The 25,808-nt window shown below is 39.8% G+C and overlaps 2 protein-coding genes across 2 annotated transcripts; both read right to left on the bottom strand.

The window, feature by feature from the left end:
• Positions 1-7,141: 7,141 nt before the first annotated feature.
• Positions 7,142-14,048, bottom strand: rab1aa (RAB1A, member RAS oncogene family a). Its single transcript, XM_079220006.1, has 6 exons — positions 13,918-14,048; positions 11,961-12,033; positions 11,723-11,818; positions 11,519-11,614; positions 10,493-10,624; positions 7,142-8,552 (listed from the first exon to the last, which is right to left on the bottom strand). Exons 1-6 carry the CDS (start codon positions 13,929-13,931, stop codon positions 8,355-8,357), a joined length of 609 nt encoding a protein of 202 aa, XP_079076132.1. The 5' UTR covers positions 13,932-14,048; the 3' UTR covers positions 7,142-8,354.
• Positions 14,049-15,874: 1,826 nt separating this feature from the next.
• LOC306738096 (uncharacterized protein) lies at positions 15,875-22,422 on the bottom strand (the record flags this gene model as incomplete). The annotated part of the gene is made up of 2 exons (XM_079219925.1): positions 15,875-17,515; positions 20,800-22,422. The coding sequence occupies 2 exons, from the start codon at positions 22,420-22,422 to the stop codon at positions 15,875-15,877; spliced, it is 3,264 nt and encodes a 1,087-aa protein (XP_079076051.1).
• Between the last annotated feature and the right edge of the window lie 3,386 nt (positions 22,423-25,808).

Raw genomic sequence — 25,808 nt, forward strand, 5'->3', positions numbered from 1 at the left:
ATGCAGTACACATTCATTTGGCACATACTACTACTAAACGTTGACCCTCTGGTGGGATTGTGGGCACTCCAGGTACCCAAATATGTCAACAAAGAAACGTGAGTTTTTCTTGATATGTCTGCTTTAAGTAAAAATAAATAGGATTTTGTGTGTTTTTAGCTTTTAATGAAGGTTTTCATATATATATATATATATATATATATATATATATATATATATATATATATATATATATATAGTCTAGTTTAAAAGGAGCTCTCCCTTCAGCTCCTGCAGCTCCTTCTTCCTGAACGTCAGTCTGTTTATCCGTCTGACTGTTTTCTTGCTTCTGCTGCTGAGTGAGAAACCACAACTATGTGAAGCATCCGAGTTATTCACTCTGGACATCTCCGTAGTATTCACGCAGAGACAGCGAGTCCTTTCCTGTCAACTCAGAGGAACAGTCTGGTCCGCTTCCTACACTAACGTCCAAACTAGTAAAGCTTCTTTCTTTTTTTAACTACCACAATATTCCCAGCCCCATAACTCCTGGCATGATCTGGCTAGAATACTGATGATATTTGTTCGTTAGCTCGGTTGTTGTCTTGCTAATCTATCAGTGCACTTTGTTCCTCATTAATTTGACGGTTACAACACTGAGCATTATCCACATGTGATTTATGGGACATATAATACGTTTTTTGTTTGTGTATTTGTGTTTTATGTTTAGTTACTGTATATATTTTGAGGTTTTTTTTGTCGTATAGCTCGCTATGTCTGCTCGTAGCAAAAGAAAGACCTGGTCACGTTATTTCAGTGGGAATACATATATAATATAATCTACATTTTGGACTTTTAAAGTATACTGTATGTGTCATATATTGTCCTCATTCATTTGCAACATATTGTCTGATGACGAGAGCGGGGACAGGTGTGTGGATGGGCGGGGCAGTACGGTGACGCGGAAAGGAGGAACGCGTTCTAAAAGAATCAAAAACTTGAGTCCTAAATCGGTCAAAGTTCTCTCAGTGTGGCACATTTACAGCCAGAAAGAGGGCTCGGTATCGGTATTGAAATGGGGTTAAAGTCAAGTTTTCTTCTCACAAATATTTGAATCCCAGCTGCTGAACCTTTTAAAATGTTAAATTCCAGATGCAGGACACTTGATAGCGCTGGTATATCCTCTCTGCACAGTGTGCTAACGTTTTTTTCTTTCTTTCTGCCGAGGAGAGTTAAACCGGTCGGACAAGTTCGCCCCAGCGCGCCGTCGTTCTTTCGTCTCCTTCTTCTCCACTCGAACTCTCAAAGTCCGAGTGGACGGGATCCTCCTGGTGTTAGGCCCCGAGTTACAGGCAGAGCGGGACGTCACTGCAGCCAGGCGAGAGAATGAAGAGCAGGACCCTCTTTTGAAATGAACATGTGAAACTGATACTGTTGTCATATTTTTGTGCCTTATTTTGTATATCAAAAAGTCAAAAAGTCAGCTTTAATGTCAATTCTTCCACATGTGCAAACATACAGAAGATTTGAAAGTACGTTCCTCTCCTGTCCAACATATACAGATAATAATGATAATAAAGTGCAAATAGCTAAACATATACAAACAACATATAAATGAAGAAACTAAGACAACTAATTATATATTTTCTTATAATATTAGCATTTATAGCGATGTTTTTTTTGTATTCTTAATTCTAATTTATGTTACCTTAAGTTTATTGTAATTCTGTGTGTAAGGAGGACCAAGCAAAATAAGCTTTTGTCTGTTATCTGTGCACATGACAATAAAGATATCTTGAATCTTGAATGTGAGATGAGGTGTCTGGTTTACAAAGACAGAGAGAGAGATGGAGGAATATGCAACGTACAGCAACTTGTATGTCAGGACTTTTACTTTGTAGTATTTTTTATATGATTGCCCACTGATTGCAATATTCATATATTTGCAGTAATACAAACTGGGTGTCTGTGGCGACATTCCCGTTAAAAAACAACAACTGTATTACAGTTTTTCTCCACTGAATTCACACAAAAGACATTTGTTTTTTACTTTAATATCAATTCTAAATCAACCAGGACTGAACTCTCACGGATTGCTACTTTTTCTTCTTCTAAAAAAAACGTCAAACTTAACTCCAGCTGCTATTCCTCAGCCTTCAGACCCCCCAGATAATGGAGCGACAACATGGATGGGAAGAAGGACAAACAGTGCTGGGAAAGTATAAGTAGAGTGTGATTAGGACCTGTTGTCCTCCTTCTGTTTACCCGTTAAACAGTGTGTGTGCTTTAACTCTTTAGCCTCCGAGTCTCCACATGACAGACTTCTTCACCGCAACGCACCCACCACCTAATGTTTACACCGCTGACGCCGCCGCCATGGATATGAGAACCTCGTCTCTCCGGGAACTAAACCCACCGAGAAAAAGTCATTTAAAAAAACGTGGAACAAGTAGGACTTTTACTTAAAGGACCAGTGTGTAGGATTTAGTGACATCTAGTGGTGAGGTCGAATATTGCAACCAACTAAATACTCCTCTGCTCACGCTTCGCTTTCCAAGTGCGTATCTTTTTCAGCCAGTGTTTGGTTTGTCCGTTCTGGGCCACTGTAGAGAAAGGGGCGGTGCAACGCGCACTTCCTTTAACGGCTAATTCTACGTGAACGAGAACTTTTAAAAACCCTTTAAACCCCCCCCCAGGGTTTTGGAGTCCTCGCCTGAATTTTCTTTGTACTAAACCCTCTCTAACTTTGTTCTGCTTGGCTTTATCAAAGGCAATCTTTGCGGAGAGAATGTTCACATATTGTGTTATGATTTGGGTTAGAGAATGTTCACATATTGAGTTATGATTTGGGTTAGAGAATGTTCACATATTGAGCTATGATTTGGGTTAGAGAATGTTCACATATTGAGTTATGATTTGGGTTAGAGAATGTTCACATATTGAGCTATGATTTGGGTTAGAGAATGTTCACATATTGTGTTATGATTTGGGTTAGAGAATGTTCACATATTGTGTTATGATTTGGGTTAGAGAATGTTCACATATTGAGTTATGATTTGGGTTAGAGAATGTTCACATATTGAGCTATGATTTGGGTTAGAGAATGTTCACATATTGAGTTATGATTTGGGCTAGAGAATGTTCACATATTGTGCTATGATTTGGGTTAGAGAATGTTCACATATTGTGCTATGATTTGGGTTAGAGAATGTTCACATATTGTGTTATGATTTGGGTTAGAGTTGGACCTTACAGCTGCATCATTTCAAAGAAATAATCATCCTGAAAGTGATTTTTTTATAGGCGGACCTGAAACATTTTCATTTGTTTCTGTGTGTCATCTTCATTTACTCTTAACCAGTAACATATAAACTGATATTTACACATCTGAACAAAATCTCACATGTGTACCTTTTATTATAACACCAACATTATTCAAATAGCCCTAGTGGTTGCAGAGATACACCCTTTTTAGTTTGGGTATGACATTTTCGAAGGAAAGGGCCTAAAAATAGATGGGGTTTTAAAACCTGTTCAGCCCTAATTAGGGGACCCTTTTATATCAGGAAAATCAAGAAAAAATCTTGGTATAAATCCCCCCCCTCCAAAAATGACATGTTATGTATCAAATTAAACATAAAAATCAGGGCTACAATAATATATAATCCCAATGTACAACCTCTAAACACAACTCAAACAATAAATAGGATTAGGGGTTAGGGTTAATAGGGTTAGAGGCGATTAAAACATTGTTATGAATATTAAATCCACACACTGTTCATTTAAGTAAACGTAGTAATACTTTAACATAATAATAATAACAAGTTAAAGTCCTACATAAAATATAATAAATATAAATGAGCTGCAAACAGGTTTTCAGTCTGCTGCAAAACAACTTTTCGACACTTTTAGAAACGCGTCTGCTGAAGATCAGAGCGAAGGCATCGATGACCTTCAAATCAGGTCAGACTCATCTAGCGGAGAGACATCGATCCCTCCATGCAGCGTGAACGACACACACACACACACACACACACACACACACACACACACACACGATAGAGGACAGAGCCCGTCTGGTGTTTATGGGCTGGGTGAACGCCTCGGAGGATATATGAGGATCACGCAGAGCGGCGTTGACAGCACGCAGGAGTTCACGGCAGGTCTCGTCGTGTTTGTGAGCGACGGCGACAGAAAGCAGCAGTCGGACTCCAGTTGAGTTCCTCCAACGACTCACATTTTCTCTCGCTTCAGCGGCTCGGGACATCTCGTTCTAGATGTTTACCGCCGGCTGATTCTCAAACCACACGACGGACTCAACATCAGATTTGTCATCCCGTATTGTAAATAGTGAGGTCTTTTTTTAAATGCTGTGAAAGCATCCATGGAGAAAACACACAGTAAACGGTGCCTTTAAATGTCACATCTATACAATACAGGAGACCGTTTCACAACCTCAGTATTCTAGTAAGCACAGCTTAAAAATGATAGTTGCCAAATTCATTTCAGTCTTTTTTTCCCTACTGAATGAAACTGATGAACCACATCTGCTGTAAACACAAGATTTAAAGTGCACGCTTTTGTAGGATTCTTTGTGCAGAAACTTTATAAACTTTTATTAAATCTACGACTCGATTGGTCAGAATCGTATCAGTGTCCATCGCCTAGGAATGTCTTCAATCAAGTAATTGATCGATGTACTTCTACAAACTGTTGGGTACATTAAAACATCAGATTCTTTTGTCTGCACGGAAAATAAATCTTCATTTGTAACTAAAGCCAAAGCTTTTAAAGTACCTCAACTTTGTACTTTTGTCTAGTTTGTTCGCAGTGTGCTGCTACTGTTAATGAGGTGTGTGTGTGTGTGTGTGTGTGTGTGTACCGACAGCTGTGTGACACTGCAGGTTTGTTCCTCTACAGCGAGCCATCAGACGGATCAGCTGGTGAGCAGCCGACTGACTGTGAGACTGAACTTCACACATGGACTCATAACCCCCACCCGGCTCCTCCTGCAGCAGCAGAGGGGTGAAAGACTTCGGCCTCTGCAGCTGTCACAAACGACCCCACCCCCACACACACACACACACACACACACACACATCATCATCACCCAGCAACCGGCTACAAACTCAGCCGGCAAACAGACCCAGCTCCTCAAACCATCCCCCCCATTCCACCACTGCTGCCTCCCATTCCTCCACACCAAAACACCCCCCACTCACTCTCTCTCTCTCTCTCTCTCTCTCTCTCTCTCTCTCTCCTCACTGTGTGTTTTGTTTTGCAGCTGAAAGCAAACTGGGGGTTCAGCCTCATAAGAGAAGGAGGAGGGCGGCTCCTGCTCCCTTCTTCTGTTTTATTGCTCAGTTAATGAGGGAGGACGGCTTCACACAGAAAACACTGTTCATGAACACGAGATCCTTTAGTTCAGTAAAAGTACTAAAACCACACTGTGAAAGTATTTAAGTATCCAAAGTAAGTAAAGTTCCTGTCCGTGTTAGCCTCCTATTATGTTTTTGTACTAATAATACTTTTTACTCCTCCTTTACGAGCTGCAACATTAAAGCGGTAAACACATTAATGCATCAATAATTATAATACAGTGATATTATTATTTAATCTGCATAAAGAATACTTTTACTTTGGTCATTTAAAGGTAGTGATGTAGGATATTCTGAGCCTTAATACAGCAGCAAACAACTGTTGCTGTGTAAAGAAATAGTCGATATAATGTCTGTAGCAGAGTGAAGTCGCACTGTTAGCCATGTTGAGAGCCTAGAGAAGCAATCAAAATGGTCCAAGGTTCCATTTATATTGTCTCCACATGGCTCTCAATGTGGCTCTGTGTCTCACACACACACACACACACACACACACAAACACACACACACACAGTGACTTCAATCCCTGTTCAGCTATTTACTTACTTGATGCTCTATTAATGTTCTGAATATTGTATACAGAACCTTTAAGTGCATTTAGATGCCAATACCGTTGTACTTCTACTTCAGTAAATACCTTGACTGCACTTTTACTTGTAACAGTATTTCTTCACTGCAGTATCACTACTTTGTCTGAACTCTTCTTTTGGCCTCTGCTTACTGGCTTTTCCCAGGGCTTTATTGTGCGGCTGTGACCATCAGACGTCGCCCTCTGGTGGTGCGCAGCTGGAACTTCACGTCTCGCGTCAGGAGTTCAGTGTGTGTGTTGCTGTTGTTGCACGTGGAACTTTAATTGTGTAATTGTGTGTTTAAGTACATGAAGTCATGAAGTAAGAGCAGTGAGAGCCATGTGAAGGACAGGTTCACACTTCTACAAGTCTATTTTGTTATATAATATTCTAATTATTTAAATGAATACTTATATTTCCCCTCTATATTATATCTTATATGCCATACTACAGTAGTATACTGTTTAATTACATGATATGTTTGTTATATTTCTATAACGAACAAATGCTAAGTATGATAATATTCTGGAGTATGAACCTGATGTGACTTTGAGAAGAAGAGGAGCTCCTTTCACTTTCAATTCTATTCGCTGGTTTGTAGTTTTGAATTGATTGTGTAGACTGTCCCTTTGTGGGCGGACAAGTTTACACTGCTGCATTATTTATGTAGTATGGATTCACATTTTCTTCATGTTTTCATTTTGACTGAAGTGTTTTGATGTCGTCTTAGCGAGCAGAGAACATTTTTCAGTTATTCTGATTGAATGAATAAGAAGATAAAGTGTCAGTAATGTGAAATGTGAATTTCTAACTTTAGGGTGAAGTTAATATACACATACATACTTGTGTATTTTTGCACTTCTACTGTTTACGTTTAATTTAATTCCTAAATTAATTCTGTTTTTTTTCCTTTCACCCCAGCTATTTTATTTTGTATTATTATTATTGTATACATCTTTCATCCCTGTTGTTTTTACATCTTATTTTTCTCTGTAAATTGCTGCTACGTCGACACCAAATTTCCCCTCTGGGATTAATAAAGTATATATTCATTCATTCAAGTTTAACTGAATTTATGTTCCAAGTATATTTTCGAGAAAAGCTGCTGCGTCAAACTGCAGCCTGTGAAATCTAGGCCAAAGGTCACCATTCCTCTCAGCTTATAGCTTGCTGAAAAAAAGAAAAGACACAGAAAACACCACGAGGACCATCAGCTATCAAAGATCTCCTTCATTGTTTTTAATAGTAGACATCGTGCCACAAAAATGTCATGTCCGCAGCCACAAATCACGTGCCGAGATTACTAACTCCAGCTATGTATCATGTCATTCGCTTGCTTCTCTACACAATTTGCAAATCACTTCTTACATTTATGTATAAATATATACAGTTTATAGATTATTCTCGAGCCGGGATGGTGGGTGTGTGTTTTTTTTCCTCTCTTCTCGTTTCTCCCGTTGCGGTTGTGCTGTCAAGTTGAGGAACATTAGCAAGAGGGACAAAAAGAACAACAACACACATGTCTGTCGTCACGTCTCCCAATGCAGCACATGCTTATTGTATCGTGAAGACCCAGCAGAGCGCACGCAGAGCCGAATATAGATATATATGTACAGGAATGTTGACCGCTATCGTACAATGTGGATTCTTTACGTGATAAGTGGGCATACGAGGGGGAATACGCCGACAACGCAGGGGCACCGAAGGCATACATGTCATGGAAATCTCCTGCCACAAAGGCACTGGCACATCGCTTTATTTATTTTTTTAAGGGGCGACACTGAAGGCGACGTTATCGGCTTCACGTGGAGCGGGACCGGGTTCTGAACGTGCATGGTGCTGGTTTCTTTTTAAGCATGTGCTTCATTTCGAAGTGCTTTCTGGTCCGTTTATCTGGAGGAGATTCGGGGGGCCAAAGTCGCGCCGTTTATCCACAGCGAAATAAAACGGTGTGGAGTTGATGCTTTTTTTGTTTTGTTTTTTCTTCTGGGGGTTTTTAGTTGTTTTTGTTTTTTTTAGAAAAGTGACTCATTTAGCAAACTCAAAACAGGAAGAGCAGGGGGGGCAACCAAAAAAAAAGAAGAAGAAAAGCTGAATAAGTGTGTGTGTTTTTTTTCATTGGTTAACTTTACACACTGTTAAAAATGTTATACACTTACATTTTTTTTTTCTTCCAGTATGAGTGTGTTTTGGTAAAGTAAGAAAAGAAAAGATGAACCGCCCAGTGTGTTCTGTGGGTATGGATGGGCTTACCGTCCTATTGCTGACTTTGAAAGGGTGGAATGGGAATCTTACAAACCGGTCCACTCAAAGTCTCCCTCCGTCTTTCCCTCCCTCTCCGGTTCTCTTTCCCTGTGGAGCACGGTAACATCGAGACTGGTCGTGGGCTCGGGGGGTCGTGGCCGTTTAGTTTTTTTCCTCCCGGGTCTCAGCAGCAGCCTCCGGACGAGGTGTTGACGGGCTTGCTCTGGATCTTAACGTTGGACTTCTCCGAGGATCCGGCCGTGGCCCCGGGGCCCATCCTCTTCTTGATCTCGGCCGCCATGGTCATGAAGGCTTGCTCCACGTTGGTGGCGCTCTTGGCGCTCGTCTCCAGGAAGGGGATCCCCAAGTTGTCGGCAAATTCCTGGTGAGAGCGAGAAGGAAGGGAGGAGTTGGAGACGCTTAATTCCATGACAGCAAACGCTCTCTGCTGAGGAAGGCCAAGGCGAGACCGAAAGCTCCAGAACGGCTGCTGAATAGACCTCGTGGTCACTTTCAGTCAAAGTCAAGAGTTTAAATTGAGATTAGAAAAAAAATGCCCTTTCAACCTCTTTAGATCACATCATGTTCATATTGTGCTCCAATTCCACAATATGTGCAAACGATATCACAATAAACTTTTCTTTAACTCCTATTATCTTTTCTCACATCCATACATTAATCAATCTGTAGCTTCGTACCGCTATATATAAGCCCACCCACTTTGTAGCCGTCCAATAAAAAGCGTAGGATTTGATTTCAATCATTCTTGTAACTGAGAGACTTTCTAGTGTGAGCTCACTTGAACCCGACGGCGAGCCCCGCTCGGTCCTTATGCTAAGCTAAGCTAACTGGCTGTAGGCTCATGTTGAGCGTACAGACACGAGAGGTGGGAATAAGAAAGGAATGAGAAGGTTAATAAGGTTAAAACACCAAAAAGGTCGAGAGTGAGTCACTAAAGTAGAAATCCCTTAACATACAGTTTTCCCTCTTGTTTCCACAGTTTGAAGCTACATGAGGTTTACGGGGAAATGAAATGCTTCAAACAAAGACACCGTGTTTTTAAGGATGCACCTTTAAATCAAATGGAGACGATCAGGATGTCTTGAGCCTCATTTTCATAAACACAAAATGTAACCTGAACTTCGGGCACTAGTTTAATAATAAAGTTGTGTGGGTTTGAAGGATGTTTTTGCTTCACAGCATTAGTTTGTAAGCTACTAGCGGGCGACCGCTGGTTCTGGTTGACGGAGAAATGAAACCCAGAAAAAGACGTGTGGCATCTTTACTCGACCATTGACGTCCACTAAAAAGCGGCAAAAACAGCCAAAAGTGAGTGATTTGAACACGCTGAGCGTATAAATGGACAGATAAGTGGGTTTTGTGGCAGACTGAGTGACTTTTCCCGCTACAACAAATCTGCACTCAAATATATTGTAACCTGTGTTGGCTTTCTGGTAATTCAATAAAAAGTCTTTATTAAATAACCCCACGGTTTCCTTTACTCTTGTGTGAGTGTTTTCTGATTTAATTAAGAACTGCAAAATGATTAGATTTCTAATTGAAGTTGGTATGTGCTTTGCTCTTAGACAACGTAATAGTGGCTGAAGAGATCTGGATGTATGATTTCATCAGGATATGAGACAATAAATCATCAGCCAGCATTAAACAGACATGAATCCAGACGACCGCGTTTTAAGTTCTCCGTGAAGAACACGACAGACTTCTCACAGCCACCTTTTGAGTGAAAGTATCGCTCTATATATTTTTGTATATACAGTTATTTTGTTTAATTATAGAGTTATAAACCAGTTAGGTTGTGGCCGACACCAAAGTTCTTGTTATTTATAAAGAAATATTAGTTGAAATGCTTCAGTACGTTTTGCGACGCCACCTCTAACCTAATTTTGCGGCTGGGATCAGGACCGAAATGACCCTGCGTCTCACTGAATGAGCAAGTCAATACTTGTATGAATATAAATACATGTAACCCATACGAGGTGGCCCGGTCGTCCACTCCTAAACAAACCCCGCCCCCTCAGATCACCCAGCTGTCCGACCAGCCGTTTACGCGCTGATGTTTTCCACTCCGATATCAGCTATAAACACTCCACTCATCAGAACCCCAAGGCTGCGAGCGTGAGAGGAAAGAATAGACGGATAACGGTCAGCAAATTATTATCTCACTAGCGCTTTTAGCTCCAGATATTTGGAACTAAATGGACCTGTAGTTGCATAGGTCTTTTCTAGTCCTCCCACCACTCAAAGCACTTGCACTTGTCATCGTTCACCCATTCATACGCTGATGGCGGTGGTTAAACAAACCTTCGCTGTGGTGTAATCCACAACCTTCTTCGTTGTGAGGTCACACTTGTTGCCTACTAGCAGCTTGTTGACGTTCTCGCTGGCGTAGCGGTCGATCTCCTGTAGCCACTGTTTGACGTTGTTGAAAGACTCCTGAGGACGGGGAGCAGAGAGACGGAGTCAATACCGACATCTGCCTAAAGAAACCGTTTCAGTCGGGAAATAAACTCAGTGGCAACAAAACACAAGAGAAAATGCTGACAGGGCAGTAACGCGTCTGAAAACTGTGATTATATTTGAGATACTTTACTGAAATAAACCAGAACCAGTGGCTGCCTTGAAGGTGAAATAAAGCTCCACATGATTTCTTTAATATCAGGGGAATTTAAAGTATTTAGCAGCTGATACCGAGAAGAGAAATGTTAGTACAGAAAAGTCAAAGACATGTTTTCAGGTATTTCACACTTCATTCCAGCGTTTGTCCACCAGAGAGAAGTTTGCTTTTACAAAGTAAAATGTTGCGCTCACTAGAGAGCTTGGATGCAATTTCTTTTACAATTAAGTTTAAGAATTTTTTGTTTGTTTGTTAATGCTATGTTTTAACTCACAACTATTGATCGTAAAAAATTGCAATTAATGCTCACAAAACTTTGTCTTATCTTTTATTTTCACTTTCACACATCTTTCATTTTCACACTCTGGGATATTGACTAAATTCTGTTTAAATTCAGTTAAATTGTGGTTGATTGATGTACTTTAAGCACATTTATGTACACTGGCTGAGAGTATGTAATGCATGTCGCTTTATTTCATTTATTTAAAAGGCCTTTTCTATTTAATTAGAAAAATATATACGTGTACAGCTTTAAATGTTTTATTTATGGTGCATTTCCTTTGCTCTGTTTTCATCCTTTTTGTATCTGGTATATTTATAGAGCTGCTGTGACACTTAATTGTCCATAAATAAAACGTTATCTTATTAATTACTCAGGGACTGGAGGATGACTGGGCGTTGTAGTTTTGTTTCTGCGGACACAATCCACTGACCTGATCCGTGACATCGTAGACCACGATGATGCCGTGAGCTCCTCTGTAGTAACTGGACGTGATGGTGCGGAACCGCTCCTGACCGGCCGTGTCCCACTGAGAGAAACAAGCAGCGCTCAGTCAGTCACAAACGGACACAAAACTTTATCCAAAGTTCATCGCCGCTTATCTATTTACGGCTCGATTACGCAGCGCTTTGCTTACAATCTGAAGTTTTATGGTCTTCCCGTCCAGCTCGATGGTCCTGATCTTGAAGTCCACACCGATGGTACTAATGTAACTCTCTGTGTACGTGTCATCCTAGGATTTAAAAAAAAAAACACACACAAACACACACAGGTGGGTCTAGGCAGCAGTTGTGAAACGCGCAGGGTTATCAGCCGTCACAGCGCTGACGAGGAAAGACGTACACGCCTGCTGCGTAACAGCGGCCGACACTTACTGCAAACCGGAGAAGGAGACATGACTTTCCGACACCAGAATCACCGATCAGGAGCAGTTTGAATAAATAATCACTGTGAGGGTAGAGAGAGGGAAAGAACATGACAGCACATATCAAATAACAATTAAAAAAACATGGAAGGCAATACATTACATATTAGGCTTGTTGGAACAAAAGTTTGGTCAGATTCTTACACCGGTTTCCTTTGGTCAGATATTGTCTTTCTTTATTATCTGATATTTTGTAAAGTTAGATGTTGGATTGATGGTCTTAAGTAGTTTTTATTATTTAGATATTTTATTATTTTGTCAAATGTAAAAGAATATGTGCGTAAATGTTGTGTTCATACATAAAAATATTGCTGTCTTTTGATACTATGATTAAGGTGTCATAGTGACATTAAGCAATTATAATATCCAGTCCCAATAAAGCAAAAATTTTGAAACGTTCTCAGATTCAGTGGAATTGTAAAATGGGAACTGCATATATTTGGGTTTTGGACTGTTGGTCGGTCAAAACAAGTAAACAACTCATCCATTATCGGAAAAAAAATCTATGGATGTATTTATATTAGAAGTATTCGTTAGCTGCAGCTCTTTGGTGGGATTGAACTAAGAATATTACAGTACTGTACTAAGTATGATGTTGGGTGTACTTTCACTTTACCCGAGTATTTAATGTTCATGGTGACTTTATATTTCTACCACATCTGAGAGGTAAATATTCTACTTTTACTTGGCAACTCAAGTTGCTTTTCATATTTAGATCATTAACAAAATAAACAACTGATACACTCGACCCAGGGAAGAGTCACTGAATTCTGATGTATTAATACATCAGAATATATTAACATATATAGTAATTACTATAGAATAAACGACCCAGCAGTAAATAAAGGGATTCAAATAATGTACACCTTTAGCTGCACGTGATAAACAAAGTAATACAGTGACGATAATCCAGGGAATAATAATAATAATAATAATAATAATAATATCATGTGAGTCGAGCCGCTCTGCATCATGAGTACTTTTACTTTTAGTACCCTAAAGTATATTTTGATGCTAATACTTCATTTTGAATGCAGGTCAGCGGCACTACGTAGGGACATTATTTTATTCTGCACGATAACGATCAATGTTAAGTAAGAGAAACATATTTTCTGATTGATTTGCTCATTTGTTATCAAATCTTTCATTTTAACTAAATCCATTAATCCCAAACAATCCACACCCAATTTAACATCATCATCATCGGGGGCAAATCCAGTAACTTCCGGTTTGCGCTGGATGATTTATACCGAAACCACCGATGAACCCACACCGGATCGGTGGAGAAACATCGTCTGGCTTCATGATTACCGACATGACGGTCAACCATGAAGCTGTCACTACGTGTCCAAGTGTCAATAACAAAATCCTGAACAGTGTCCGGTGTTACGGTTTCACAAGCGACCGTGTTAACTGGCGACTTTAAGCCGAACGCGCTCGTTGTTGTCGTAGTTAAGACAGCTGTTGGAAATAGTAATATAATATTTGTTATATGATATATATGATCTATATGAGACAGCTGTCTTAACTACAACAACAACGGACGCTTTTAGCTTAAAGTCGCCAGTTAACACGGTAGCCTGTTACACCGTAACACTGGTTATCGCTACGTTAGCTTAGTCCGTCAGCTAGCTCGACCTCCCTCCCTTCATCCCTTCTCTTTTTAAAGTCACCATAACTGAGCTCGTGAATATTACGACCGCCACACGAACAACCGACTCGTTTAATTAGCGTTACACCGACCAGAAACTGTTGACAAACGTGAACGTGAAGGTTGTCACTCGATAGTGCGTACGCCAGCTAGCTTAGCGACGGAGACAAAGCAGCTGACGGGTTAGCTTAGCTGTTAGCTTCTGACAGCTCGACCCGTCATAATCGACATTAAAAACAAAAAAAGCCACACTTACTATTCGGGATTCATCGTCGTATAAGGGTTATAAACTGTTGTTACTGTGAATGCTGCTGGACTTCGTCGCGGATTAACCTTTAAAGCTGGCCGTGTAGTTTTTTTTCCGTTAAGAACTGGCTAAACTGGTTGTCGCAGCCAGAACAGCATAATCGAATCAAATATGGCTGTCAGGCGATACCTACCCGGAACTACCAGACGATAGGAATTGTGGGTAGTGTAGTCTTGGGGCGCGATGGGCGTTAACCGTCGATGTCGACGTGTAAAATGTACCTACATTCAAAGTGATATAGTAGGATATGGTGGTAAAAGCGTTAATTTTTTAATCAGGATTTATTTTATCTAAAATTGCAGCTGATGGTTGTTGTAATTATGGATTTACTCTGCTTATTATTTTTCCACCATTATTCAAGTTAGTTTGGTTGTGGAAAATAGTGAGAAATCACATAAAAATTACCCACACACCAAAGTGACACCTTCACAATGTTTGTTTTATGTGCGACCAATGTTACAAACCTCGATGTTATTACTGTAACATTACAATTATTAACATTATTGAAAGAAAAAACAGGAAATCTTCACATTTGAGAATCTGGAACCATAGGTTTTTGCATAAAAAATATCTTCAATGAGAGTCCTATTAATTCCAAAAGTAAACGTAGTGGAGTAAAACGTACAATATTTCCATCTGAAATGAGTGGAAGTATCGGGTTGTCAAGTGATACTTTCTTAAACAGCCATATGAGATTATATTTGATGAAAAATATTGACATTAAACAGACAGGAAATGTGCAGCAAACTAGAAGATCAAAGAGGCTGAAAGGATGTTAGAGCTGCAGAGATGGTGATGATTCTCTGTTGGTTCAATGAGCGAAGTGGAGATTTTACATAAACACATTTGGGGCTTTGGAATGAGTTTGACAAATAATTCAAGTGCAGGAAAAACAACTCATGACGTCCAAGATTTTTCCATTTGCTTTTATTTCTTTCTCAAAAGATATAAGTATAAGTAAAAGTACTGTGAGCAGAGAGTTGCAACTTCAATGGATTCTTGTTTCTGTGGAAATTCATTTCATGAATTTTTGGCACTCTTGCAAACAGATTTTGCAGATTTTAAAATGTAGATGACGGACATTTATAGCATATTATTCAAACTATATGGAACATATCGAAAAATAAGATATGATAGCAAACATAAAGGAGCAAATCAATCAGAAAAAAATACATTTGCTGTTCATTTCAGATTTCTAATCAAGTTTATAATCCAAAGCTTCAAATACAAATCTAAGACAACGGTTTTATAAGGAAATGAAATAAGCAACATCAGACTTAACGAAACACGTAGAAGTTTAGAAAAAGAAGACGCAATCTGAATGATTTTCATGAATTGCCCAAAAAATTAAAAAATCTTCCTTGAACAATAATTAAACATACACAGTATATTGTCTGTTTTTTTAGGTTTGGCAGCACAACATGCTTTATATTTGTAACAAGAGTGGATCCAGCAGGGCTGGATAGCTATATATTATATATATATATATATATATATATATATATATATATATATATATATATATATATTGTAAATTGATATGTTGCACTATTTTGCAGCCAGGTACATAATAATATATGTGTATAATAGTTGAGACACATCATTATATAACATAAACACCAAACTCTAGTGCAGTTACAAGATATATGCTTGTTCTATGCTATTTTACACACTGTGTGCTGTTCCAATGTGCTTGTTGGAAACGTGACGCCTGTAATATTATCCTGTTATGAAAATATAGTAGTATCAGTAATGGTGATAATTCCTCCTCTGATGACCATCAAAGTTGTCACGCTCGAATCCCAGTGGAAGTCAGAGTTTATTTACAATTTTTTTTGGATTTTGTCAAATTGAATCTGAAGAAATTTAACTTCCCGATTCGAGTCAGACTGGAGTCAGGTTAAGTCTACTCACTGTGATCGACAGGAGTGATGATCAGAGGTGCAGAGTTTCTACCAGCGTCACTCAGACCCGGGTTGAAGTACGGGAAGAGTTTCTCCTTGAAGGAGCAGCCAGTAAAGGAGTAGATAAGAGCTGCAGCTTCTACGTCATAGAAGGAGACCAGACCCTCCTCATAGTCCACAAACACCCCCACTGTCTTGGGTTTCAACTTAAAAAGGAGACAGACTGGAGGATCATTTAAAGCTTTGTACTTCATTCTCTTCCTCAACCATATGGCCCAGTAGCCATCTTCAGGGCTCAGTGGGATGTCTTCCTTCCTGTTGATCGACTCTCTGGCCACTCCCAAGTCCCACTCAGTCTTTCCTTTAACCTGAACCTCATAGTAGAATTGGCCTGAAGAGAAACTCTGCTTTCCTAAAACACAGGGATTGTGAGAAAATCTCTCTGGGTTGTCTGGGAGATTTTTCTTTACTTCACCAGGATTTACTTGTTTCCCGTCATCAGACAGGATGAGGTGAGGATGAGCTGTATCAGGATCAAGGGTCACATCCACTGCAAACTTCTGGACCCTCTTCAGCTCAACTTCAACCAGCTTCTCCATCACTTCACTGAAGGTCTTCTCCAGCTGAGCCACAGCTCTCGGTACAGTCCCCTCATATGATGCTGGACAGACTCCAACTTTTGTCCAGTCCTTGGTGGACTTAATACCTTCCAAAGATGGGAAGCTCTGGAGAAGGTGGAGGTGGTCTTCAGACAGTGGGAGCTGCTTCACCTCAGTGCTTTTCTTCTTCAACGCAGAGATTTCCTGTTCCAGCTCTTTGATAAAGTTGTTAGCTTGTTTTTGTGTTGTTCGCTGTTTCGCTCCAATTGTCTCAATGATCTCAAAGAGGCCTCTCTCAACCGACTCCATCAGAGTTGTGAAAACCCGAACACCTTCTGCTATCTCTATGTCTGCGTTTTGGTTGCTGATGTTGACGAACCATTTGATCGTCTTAATCTTTAACTGTCTTTCCTGGATTATCTGCTGAATCTCAGCCTCCAGCTCGACCATCCTTTCTTCACATCCTTCTTTCAGAGGAACAACATCGTGCATCTTGTGGTCTAACACAGTGCAGAGCATGCAGACACATGTCTGGTCGGTCTTACAGAACAGCTCCAGAGGTTTATCGTGCTTCGTACACATCCTGCCTTCCAGGTTCTCCACAGGGTCCATCAGCTGATGTCTCTTCAGGCCTGACGCTGTCAGATGAGGCTCCAGGTGAGTCTCACAGTAGGAGGCCAGACACACCAGGCAGGACTTCAGGGCCTTCAGTTTGGTTCCAGTGCAGACGTCACAGGGAACTTCTCCTGGTTTGGACTCTTGTTGCTCTGAGCTGCTGCTGCTGGCTTTCTGTTGAGCCGACTGTCTGAACTGAGAAACCATCTCAGAGATGAAGGTGTTGACGTGCAGCTCAGGTCTTGAGATGAAAAACTTTTTACACATTGGACACATGTTCTGCTTGTTGATATCCCAGTGTTTAGTGATGCACATTTTGCAGAAGTTGTGTCCACATGGTGTGCTGACTGGATCAGTGAACACATCCAGACAGATGGAGCACAGAAACTGATCTTCAGTCAGTAAAGTTGCTGCCGCCATATCCACACACTGTGAGCACGAATGATAGTGTGAACAAATATGAACAAATTGGTATAAATATAAACCAATACAAACATATTTTTTTGTTGCAGCACAAAAATTGAGCTCGGTCCTTAATTGGACCTATGGTAGCTCAACTATTTGACAAGTGTTCGCATGAAAAGGGAACAACATATTGTCTGAGTATAGCTGAAGATTTGTATTAATGCTGCCTATTGAAATGTAAATATAATTTGTACTCACCTGTGTTTATTTACTCCGCTGTTGAAATCGACGTGATGATCTCAGTTCATTTTGTTTTATCTCAACAGAGCTGCTGTCGCTCTGAAAAAACTTTTAGGTTATTTTATTGTTATGTGACGTTGTAACAGGTAGAGCCACATGCCAGTCAGGTCACCTGGTTGAAACCTGTACCTGGAATTACCCTTCTGAGGCCAAGGATATGGAGCCAAATAAAGGACAATAGTTTTGTTCATTTGAAAAAAAGATTTGAACTTTGAAAAATGAGAGTATGAAAGGTTTTTGGGATTAAATATAATTTTGATTCAGTTTCAGACTTTTGCTCTGGATCTGGCGTGGGGGGCGTGGTCTCAATTAGAGGGGCGTGGTCTCAGGAGTGACAGCATAACAAAGAAGGTTGATTATGGAGCCAAATCCAGGACAAATGTTTTGTTCATTTGAAAAAAAGATTTGAACCTAAAAAAAGTTTTGCTGTTGAACTTTGAAAAATTCAACAATGTATTTGAAATAAAAATATGTGAATGAAAAGTTTTATTGGGTTAAATATCATTTTGATTCAGTTCTATTTTTTTTTACAGGTTCAAATCTTTTTTTCAAGTTCAGATCTTTTTTTTTGAGGTTCAGAGTTTTGACCCGGATCTGGCGTGGGGGGCGTGGTCTCAACTGGAGGGGCGTGGTCTCATGAGTGACAGCATAACAAAGAACGCTGAGGACCTGGCTCAACCACATTGCCTTCAGGAAACGTGGGTAACACCGAAAATTATGACTCACTGCCTTCATACAGCATATTTACGTGATTGGCAGTAAACAAAATTTCCGCCAGTGACACAGTTATGTTCAGCAGGCTGTTGTAGACCATACTTGGCATGAATCGCAGTATAAGAGCTCTAAACTAGGCAGGTTGTGCCGTTCTTTTTTTCAAATGAACAAAACTATTCACCCTGATTTAGCTCCATAAACCTCCTTCTGTCAAACAGAAAAGTACGTATACATCCACGATAGATAGGGAATTAAATCAAATGGAAATGTCTTTGGTTGTCGGTGAGCATGTTAACTGCTGCTATCAACCGCCACCATAGTTTCCTTGTGGAATGAAATGTCTGTTTACGGTAAAGACATGTAACTTTCTACCAACTGGTAAAGTCAACACAAAACAACCCACCTCCCAAACATGTAACTTTACACATGATGCAACTTCTTTAAACAGTTGCAGATAAAGTAATCATTTATGTTGCACATGTGTTTAAGTCCGATTGGCATCAGGGCAAGGAAATAAGGAGCTTTTTTAAGATGATGCTATCTGACTTCCTTCAGTGCCACCATGGTATTCCTGATTTACACATGCAGCACTTTGACTTCCCCTTGCAGCCTCTTGGAGAAGAACAGCGTTCCCGGATGACAATTTTTAAAAGGGAAGCAGTCTTTTCTTAAAAAACTATTTTTTTGTCCTTAGGCAAATCAGATTGTACAAAGTCATGAGCACTGAATAAATCAGATTATTTTCATGGTGATCATTTTTATTAAATAAAACGTACAGGTCAAGCAAAAAATAACATAGCCAGCTTTTTAGCCTTCCTTTATTGTTTCTTTCGTATAAGTACAACGCATACATCTTGTTACATCATGTAAAAAAAACAAAAGACAAAAATTAAATCTAATCAAATATGAACAACAAGAAATCCGCCTTTTTCCAGATTCTCTCTCAAATCATTACTTTCATTACAAATGTTTAAAATACGTTTCTAGATGTTTTATCTCCCTTATGACAGTGCAGACCAAACACTCTTCCCTTCGTAAAATAGATGAGACTTGATATGAATAAGCTCTGATTAAATCGTGTTTGTCTCATTCCACAAGACTGAGATGACGTGGAAGTGCAAAACTGTTGCTATCATATTTTGTTATGGTTAATTACTACTGCAGAATAGTTTCACAAATATACTCCTTCAAATATTGCCTATACTTAAACCTGATTTTCATCTTCAATTTACGATACAGTCAAGTAAAAGATTACACACACTGTATACTTTATTGTCTATATTCATTTTTAAATAACTTGTCCCCATTCACAACAATGGGTCGGATAGGAACCGAGAGATTAATGTATGAATATTTTGAAACTGTTGAGTCGTGGTAAAACTATTGAAATACATCCCGTAACAAGATTAATGGTCTTCAGTCAAATAGCAGCTCTGTGAGGCTGTTCTGGATGCTGATCTCTGCTAAATGCTAACATCAGCATGCTAACATATACGAACTGTGATGATGCTAATTCTTTTTTATATTTTGGCAGGTATGTTTACCTTGGTCCCCTCGTTGGTGTAGCATGTTTGCAAACATTAGCTTTTTCCGAAACATAATTTCCAGCTGAGGCTGATGGGAAGTTTGATCGGTTTTACACGTATTTGGTCATAAACAAAATGCTCTGAAAAAAGTCAGATGATCATAAAAAGTCAGCATGACGCATCATCTGGGGACCATGAATGTCTTCACCACATTCCATCAAGAATGAAGCAGTCAGTGTGCATAGTCGCCAAAACTGTTTTTTGGGGGGTGGAAATCATAAAAAACAATAGATAAGGTTGATTTTATTTCTTATAAATATGAATAGTTACAGGTCATCATAAACCAAACCAAAAGAAGCAATCTTTAGGGGAGAAAACAACTAAAATCTTATGTGATCAAGACAACCCTTCACACTCTTGTCTGCAGTGTTAATGCTCCTTTCGACTAACAATGTAAAACGCCAAAACTAATGTGTTTATTTAATAGAGCACATTTTATGGTGAAATTGCTTTACCTTATTTTTGATTCATTAATTTGAAATACACATAGTCTGGTTTATCAATGGGTTTCTTCCATGATAATAACAGGTCTACAGATAATGTTTTTAGCAATCGTAAACAAATGTCCCCAATGTCCTCCACTTTGTGTATTTTACAAGCAGAGTTTGTCATGAGTGGGTTTGGATTAAGAAAATTATGTAATCTAGGAGATTACGCTGAATGCAATCGTGAATCAAAGTTTTAACGAATAAAATAACCTCGGAGAACCTTAGGAGAGATGACCAGCGGTGCTATGTTTTTACCGCCACCATTGAGACCCGAGTTGAAGTATGGGAAGAGTTTCTCCTTGAAGGAGCAGCCAGTAAAGGAGTAGATAAGAGCTGCAGCTTCTACGTCATAGAAGGAGACCAGACCCTCCTCATAGTCCACAAACACCCCCACCTTCTGAGGCCCAGACTTCAGGGAGAGAACAACTGAAGGGTCTTCAAGAGCTTTGTACTTATTTCTTCTTCTCAACCATATAGTCCAGTAGCCATCTTCAGGACTCAGTGGGATGTCTTCCTTCCTGTTGATCGACTCTCTGACCACTCCCAAGTCCCACTCAGTCTTTCCTTTAACCTGCACCTCAAAGTAAAATTGGCCTGAAGAGAAACTCTGCTTTCCTAAAACACAGGGATTGTGAGAAAATCTCTTTGGGTTGTCTGGGAGATTATGCGCAACATACCCAGGACTTACTTGATTTTTGTTAAAGATGAGACTGGGATGAGCTGTATCAGGATCAAGGGTCACATCCACTGCAAACTTCTGGACCCTCTTCAGCTCAACTTCAACCAGCTTCTTCATCTTTTCACTGAGAGTCTCCTCCAGCTGAGACACAGCTCTCCTCACAGTCCCCTCATATGATGCTGGAGGAACACTGACCTTTGTCCAGTCCTTGGTGGGTGGAGCAGCTTTTGTGCATAGGAAGCTTTGAAGGAGGTCGATGTGGCTTTTAGAGAGTGAGAGCTGCTTCACATCCATGCTTTTCTTCTTCAGCTGAGAGATTTCCTGTTCCAGCTCTCTGATGAAAGCTTCGGCTTGTTTTTCAGTTTTTTTCTGCTTCGCTTTGATGGTATCGATGAGATTGGCCTGGCCTCTCTCAACAGACTTTTTCAGAAAAGTGAAGACCTGAACACCTTTTACCATTTCTTTGTCTGCGTTGTCCTTGCTGAAGCTTTTTGACTGTTTGACCTCCTGAATCTTCAGTTGTCTCTTCTGGATCATCTCCTGAATTTCAGCCTCTGTCTTCTTCAGCTCGACCTTCTTTCCTTCACATTCTTCTTTCAGAGGAACAACATTGTGCATCTTGTGGTCTAACACAGTGCAGAGCATGCAGACACATGTCTGTTCGGTTTGACAGAACAGCTCCAGAGGTTTATCGTGCTTCGTACACATCCTGCCTTCCAGGTTCTCCACAGGGTCCATCAGCTGATGTCTCTTCAGGCCTGAAGCTGTCAGATGAGGCTCCAGGTGAGTCTCACAGTAGGAGGCCAGACACACCAGGCAGGACTTCAGGGCCTTCAGTTTGGTTCCAGTGCAGACGTCACAGGGAACTTCTCCTGGTTTGGACTCTTGTTGCTCTGAGCTGCTGCTGCTGGCTTTCTGTTGAGCCGACTGTCTGAACTGAGAAACCATCTCAGACATGAAGGTGTTGACGTGCAGCTCAGGTCTTGAGGTGAAAACCTTTTTACACATTGGACACATGTTCTGGTCGTTGGTATTCCAGTAATCATTGATGCACTTTTTGCAGAAGTTGTGTCCACATGGTGTGCCGACTGGATCAGTGAACACATCCAGACAGACGGAGCACAGAAACTGATCTTCAGACAGCAGACAGCTGGCAGTAGCCATATCTACACCCTGAGGACAAAAGTGAAAGTGTAAAAAAAACAGCCATTGCAGAATTCTTGCTCATTTGTTCAGCCAACCCACATTGCATTATGAGTTTGTAGATATGGGGCATGAACTATTCATAGCACAGCAACTTCATTATCAAGTAATTTAACTACCCTACTAACCAGAGCAGTGAAATGAAAAAGGGGCGTTGACCCTTTTGTACACAATAAGTAAAGAGCAATTAAATTGTATAAGTGCTGTCAAATTGAGCAATACAGATATATTTTTATTACTTTTTGAATAACAGTTCCTGGAAGAATCAGTTTCCTGGTTGGCTGTTCTCAGAAGTAATGGTTTTAGAACAAGGCTGAACTCTTAAATTAAACAATATTCCACACAGCCTTGCTTGGTATGTTTTGGTGCATCTGCTTGAGCAGAGCCCCTCTGTTGTGGAAACAGAGGTCCAGGGAGAAAGTTAGGACATTTCTGCTTTCAGGGACCTAAACTACGGTACACGAAATGTGCACTAAATGAATTACTAAAAATATTTAACTTCACTCTATCAAAGTCAAACTTTGCAGAGATGTTGTTAACATATAGTGTTATTTTATAGTAGAAAATAAAACAATGATACACATAATTAAGAAAATACAGAAAATACTTTTTTTCTGACAATTTTCTTTTCTGTGTTCTATCATCAACCAATAAACCAGTAACACATACTGCTATGTGCTATGTGTTTTTTTGCATATTATACCTTTTGAAAATATTGAAATAGCCCTTGTGGTTGAGAAGATATTCTGTATTTAGTATGGGTATGCAAACCATTCAGAATTAGTTTTGAAAAATGGCTGGGGCCCATAAACTTTGGCTTTGTATCAACAAGAAAATATTCATCACATATGAATAGCATCACACATTAGGCCTACTATAAAAGCAAAATATAGTTAATTAAAACCAGTTGCACAGGTAAATAGTGAATCAATACAAAAGTGAACAAGCAACGTAACAAGTGAGTAGCCTACTTCTCTTTTACCGTACCTTGACCAGTGGCATGGTAGGCCACAGTTCTATACTACAGTGTTAACTGCCTCATACAGGCTCACGCTGACATCTTTATGACATAACAATCTATCCATTTTGGTTATTGAGACCAGTGTTACGTATTTCAAATACAAGTAGTATAAATACTGCCCATCTCTGCCTATAAAAGAATGTTTTTATTTAAGCAAAACTCTTTTTTGATTGCCAGCATGAAATAATACGGCTGAACTTTCTGAATAAAGAGACTAAATGAAAGCTGAGGCTTTGTTGAAGTCGTTATCATCAACTGTACTCACCAGTACTGGACAGAGACGGTTGCGTTGCAGAGAAATTCTTGATGAACTTTATTTTTCCTTTAGACAGAAACATACACAGAAACTAGTCATTCCAGCTCTGACAAACATTCAGTGCGTTGAAACTCTTCTCTAGTGTGGCTCCTCCTCCTCCTCTGTTGGTGAGTTTCCCCTGACTCTGCTTTGTATACTCTACTAATATACTATACTCATAATTACACAATATTGTACATACATAGTTTTGGCACATGATTAATTTAATATTGAAGGAGCAAAGGAATAAAGGTGTCTGGCTATTATGAATTTCTTTCTTTTCTTACAGCAGCCCATTGGGCGTACATCTTTTCAAAAAGAGACCGGTTATCTTTATAGTCCTCTCTGCAATAATCTAATCATAAGCCAAAATTCAGCTCAGCTTTAAAAACCTTATTTCTTTATGAGCTAATACAGAATAATAATTTGTGACAAACTCTGCTAGGGGATTTAACAGCTAGGAATCTGTCACAGGGTGGTTGAAGTTAGGACCCAGACGCCGAGGCAACTGTTCAAAAAATAAATTTATTTTAACAAAAAGAAAAAGGCTTCAAAAACACTATATATATATATATATATATATATATATATATATATATATATATATATATATATATATATATATATATATATGAACAGAAAGGTTGACAAGCTTATTCACAGGGAGGACCACTGAGGAACACGGACAGGCAACACACAGTACGATCCCACACTGGGGCAGGAGACAAACAGGGTTTGAATACACCGGGGAGGGGCAGGTGATTGGACACAGCAGGGAACAATCAGGGACAATCAACAGACAATCACAGGGGCAGGAAGTGCAGGGAACACACAAGACTAGGGCTACAAAATAAAACAGGAAACATACAAACTCACATCATGACAGTACCCCCCTCCTGGCCTGTAGACACACACGATGCCCGGCAGGGAGCCAGAGGTCAGCCAGGTATAAATATCTCTCCCTAATTCTACACCAAATAGTTGTATGTTATGTAAGTGTATGTTAGTATCAGTAAGTGTAGCCGTGATGGATGCAACCCGAACTTACCTCTCAGGGGTTGTCGTGGAGCGGCCGTCCTCTCATGCGAGGTGGATCACGGTCTCTAGTAGACGGGTTTATTCCAAAACCTGAGCATCCCTACATCGTATTAAAGAAATAAAGGAACTACTAAACAAGGTATTTAGTAGTTCCTACTCTACTCTCAGTTAAAGCAGTAATAAAAGGCAAGGGCATTACGTCAATGAGATATTCACATAAAATAGCATGTCTTCCAACACTGTAAATTGTAAACAATGATACGGTATGGTGCAATACTGCAGAGTGAAAATATGCTGGAATATAAATTGAATGACTAGTGTAACAGGTTGCTTTAAATTCAATATTTAACTTAAATTCAAGGTGGCCAAAAACACAACTTCAAATAATGTTGCTCTTTTGTTGTTGTTGTTGTTGAATGTGTGAATAGGCAACTTGTTTGCGAACACATTCACCACAACAACTTTATGTGTTTACAGCGTGTTGCGCTTCCACCAAGTGGCCAAGAAGTCAGTGTTGCAGGTGGGATATTTGAAACCAAATATTTCAGGAAGAAAGGAAGTTCCAACAAATTGTTCCAGAACAGCTTTCCCATTTAAAATATTTATCAGAGCTGCATGTTGCTGGCTTCTTATCTGTCGGCCTAATTACATTTCATTTTATTTATGGACCTCTGCCACACTTATTCACTGGTCACAAACATTTACCATAAAAACATGAAACACTATTAAACAGTTTATCCTGGTGAGCTCTGTATCACTGCAGTGTAAGTGTTAGTCCTGCACGTTAACCGTTTATTTATTTTATTTTAATATACAAATCAAATGTTTTCAAGAATCAATTCACACGAGGGATAGAAAGAGAGAGAGAGAGAGAAGCTCGAATCCAGGCTTGACAAGGGACAGGTGCGCGGCGAGCCCGCGGGACCCGGGACACCGTGGAGGGTCCAGCCGCGCCTCAGACCACCAGCCTACCGCGCTGGGCTCGGACACACG

The sequence above is a fragment of the Taurulus bubalis genome, assembly GCF_910589615.1.
Source record: "Taurulus bubalis genome assembly, chromosome: 6".
Lineage (NCBI taxonomy): Eukaryota > Metazoa > Chordata > Actinopteri > Perciformes > Cottidae > Taurulus > Taurulus bubalis.

Bases quoted from the DNA above. Each gene is read 5' to 3' on its own strand.
- rab1aa (XM_079220006.1), bottom strand. The intron at 11,615-11,722 runs GTAAGCAAAGCG...TGTTTCTCTCAG, and splicing joins AGACCATAAAACTTCAGATT to TGGGACACGGCCGGTCAGGA. The intron at 10,625-11,518 runs GTCAGTGGATTG...CCCCGTCCTCAG, and splicing joins TCTACGATGTCACGGATCAG to GAGTCTTTCAACAACGTCAA.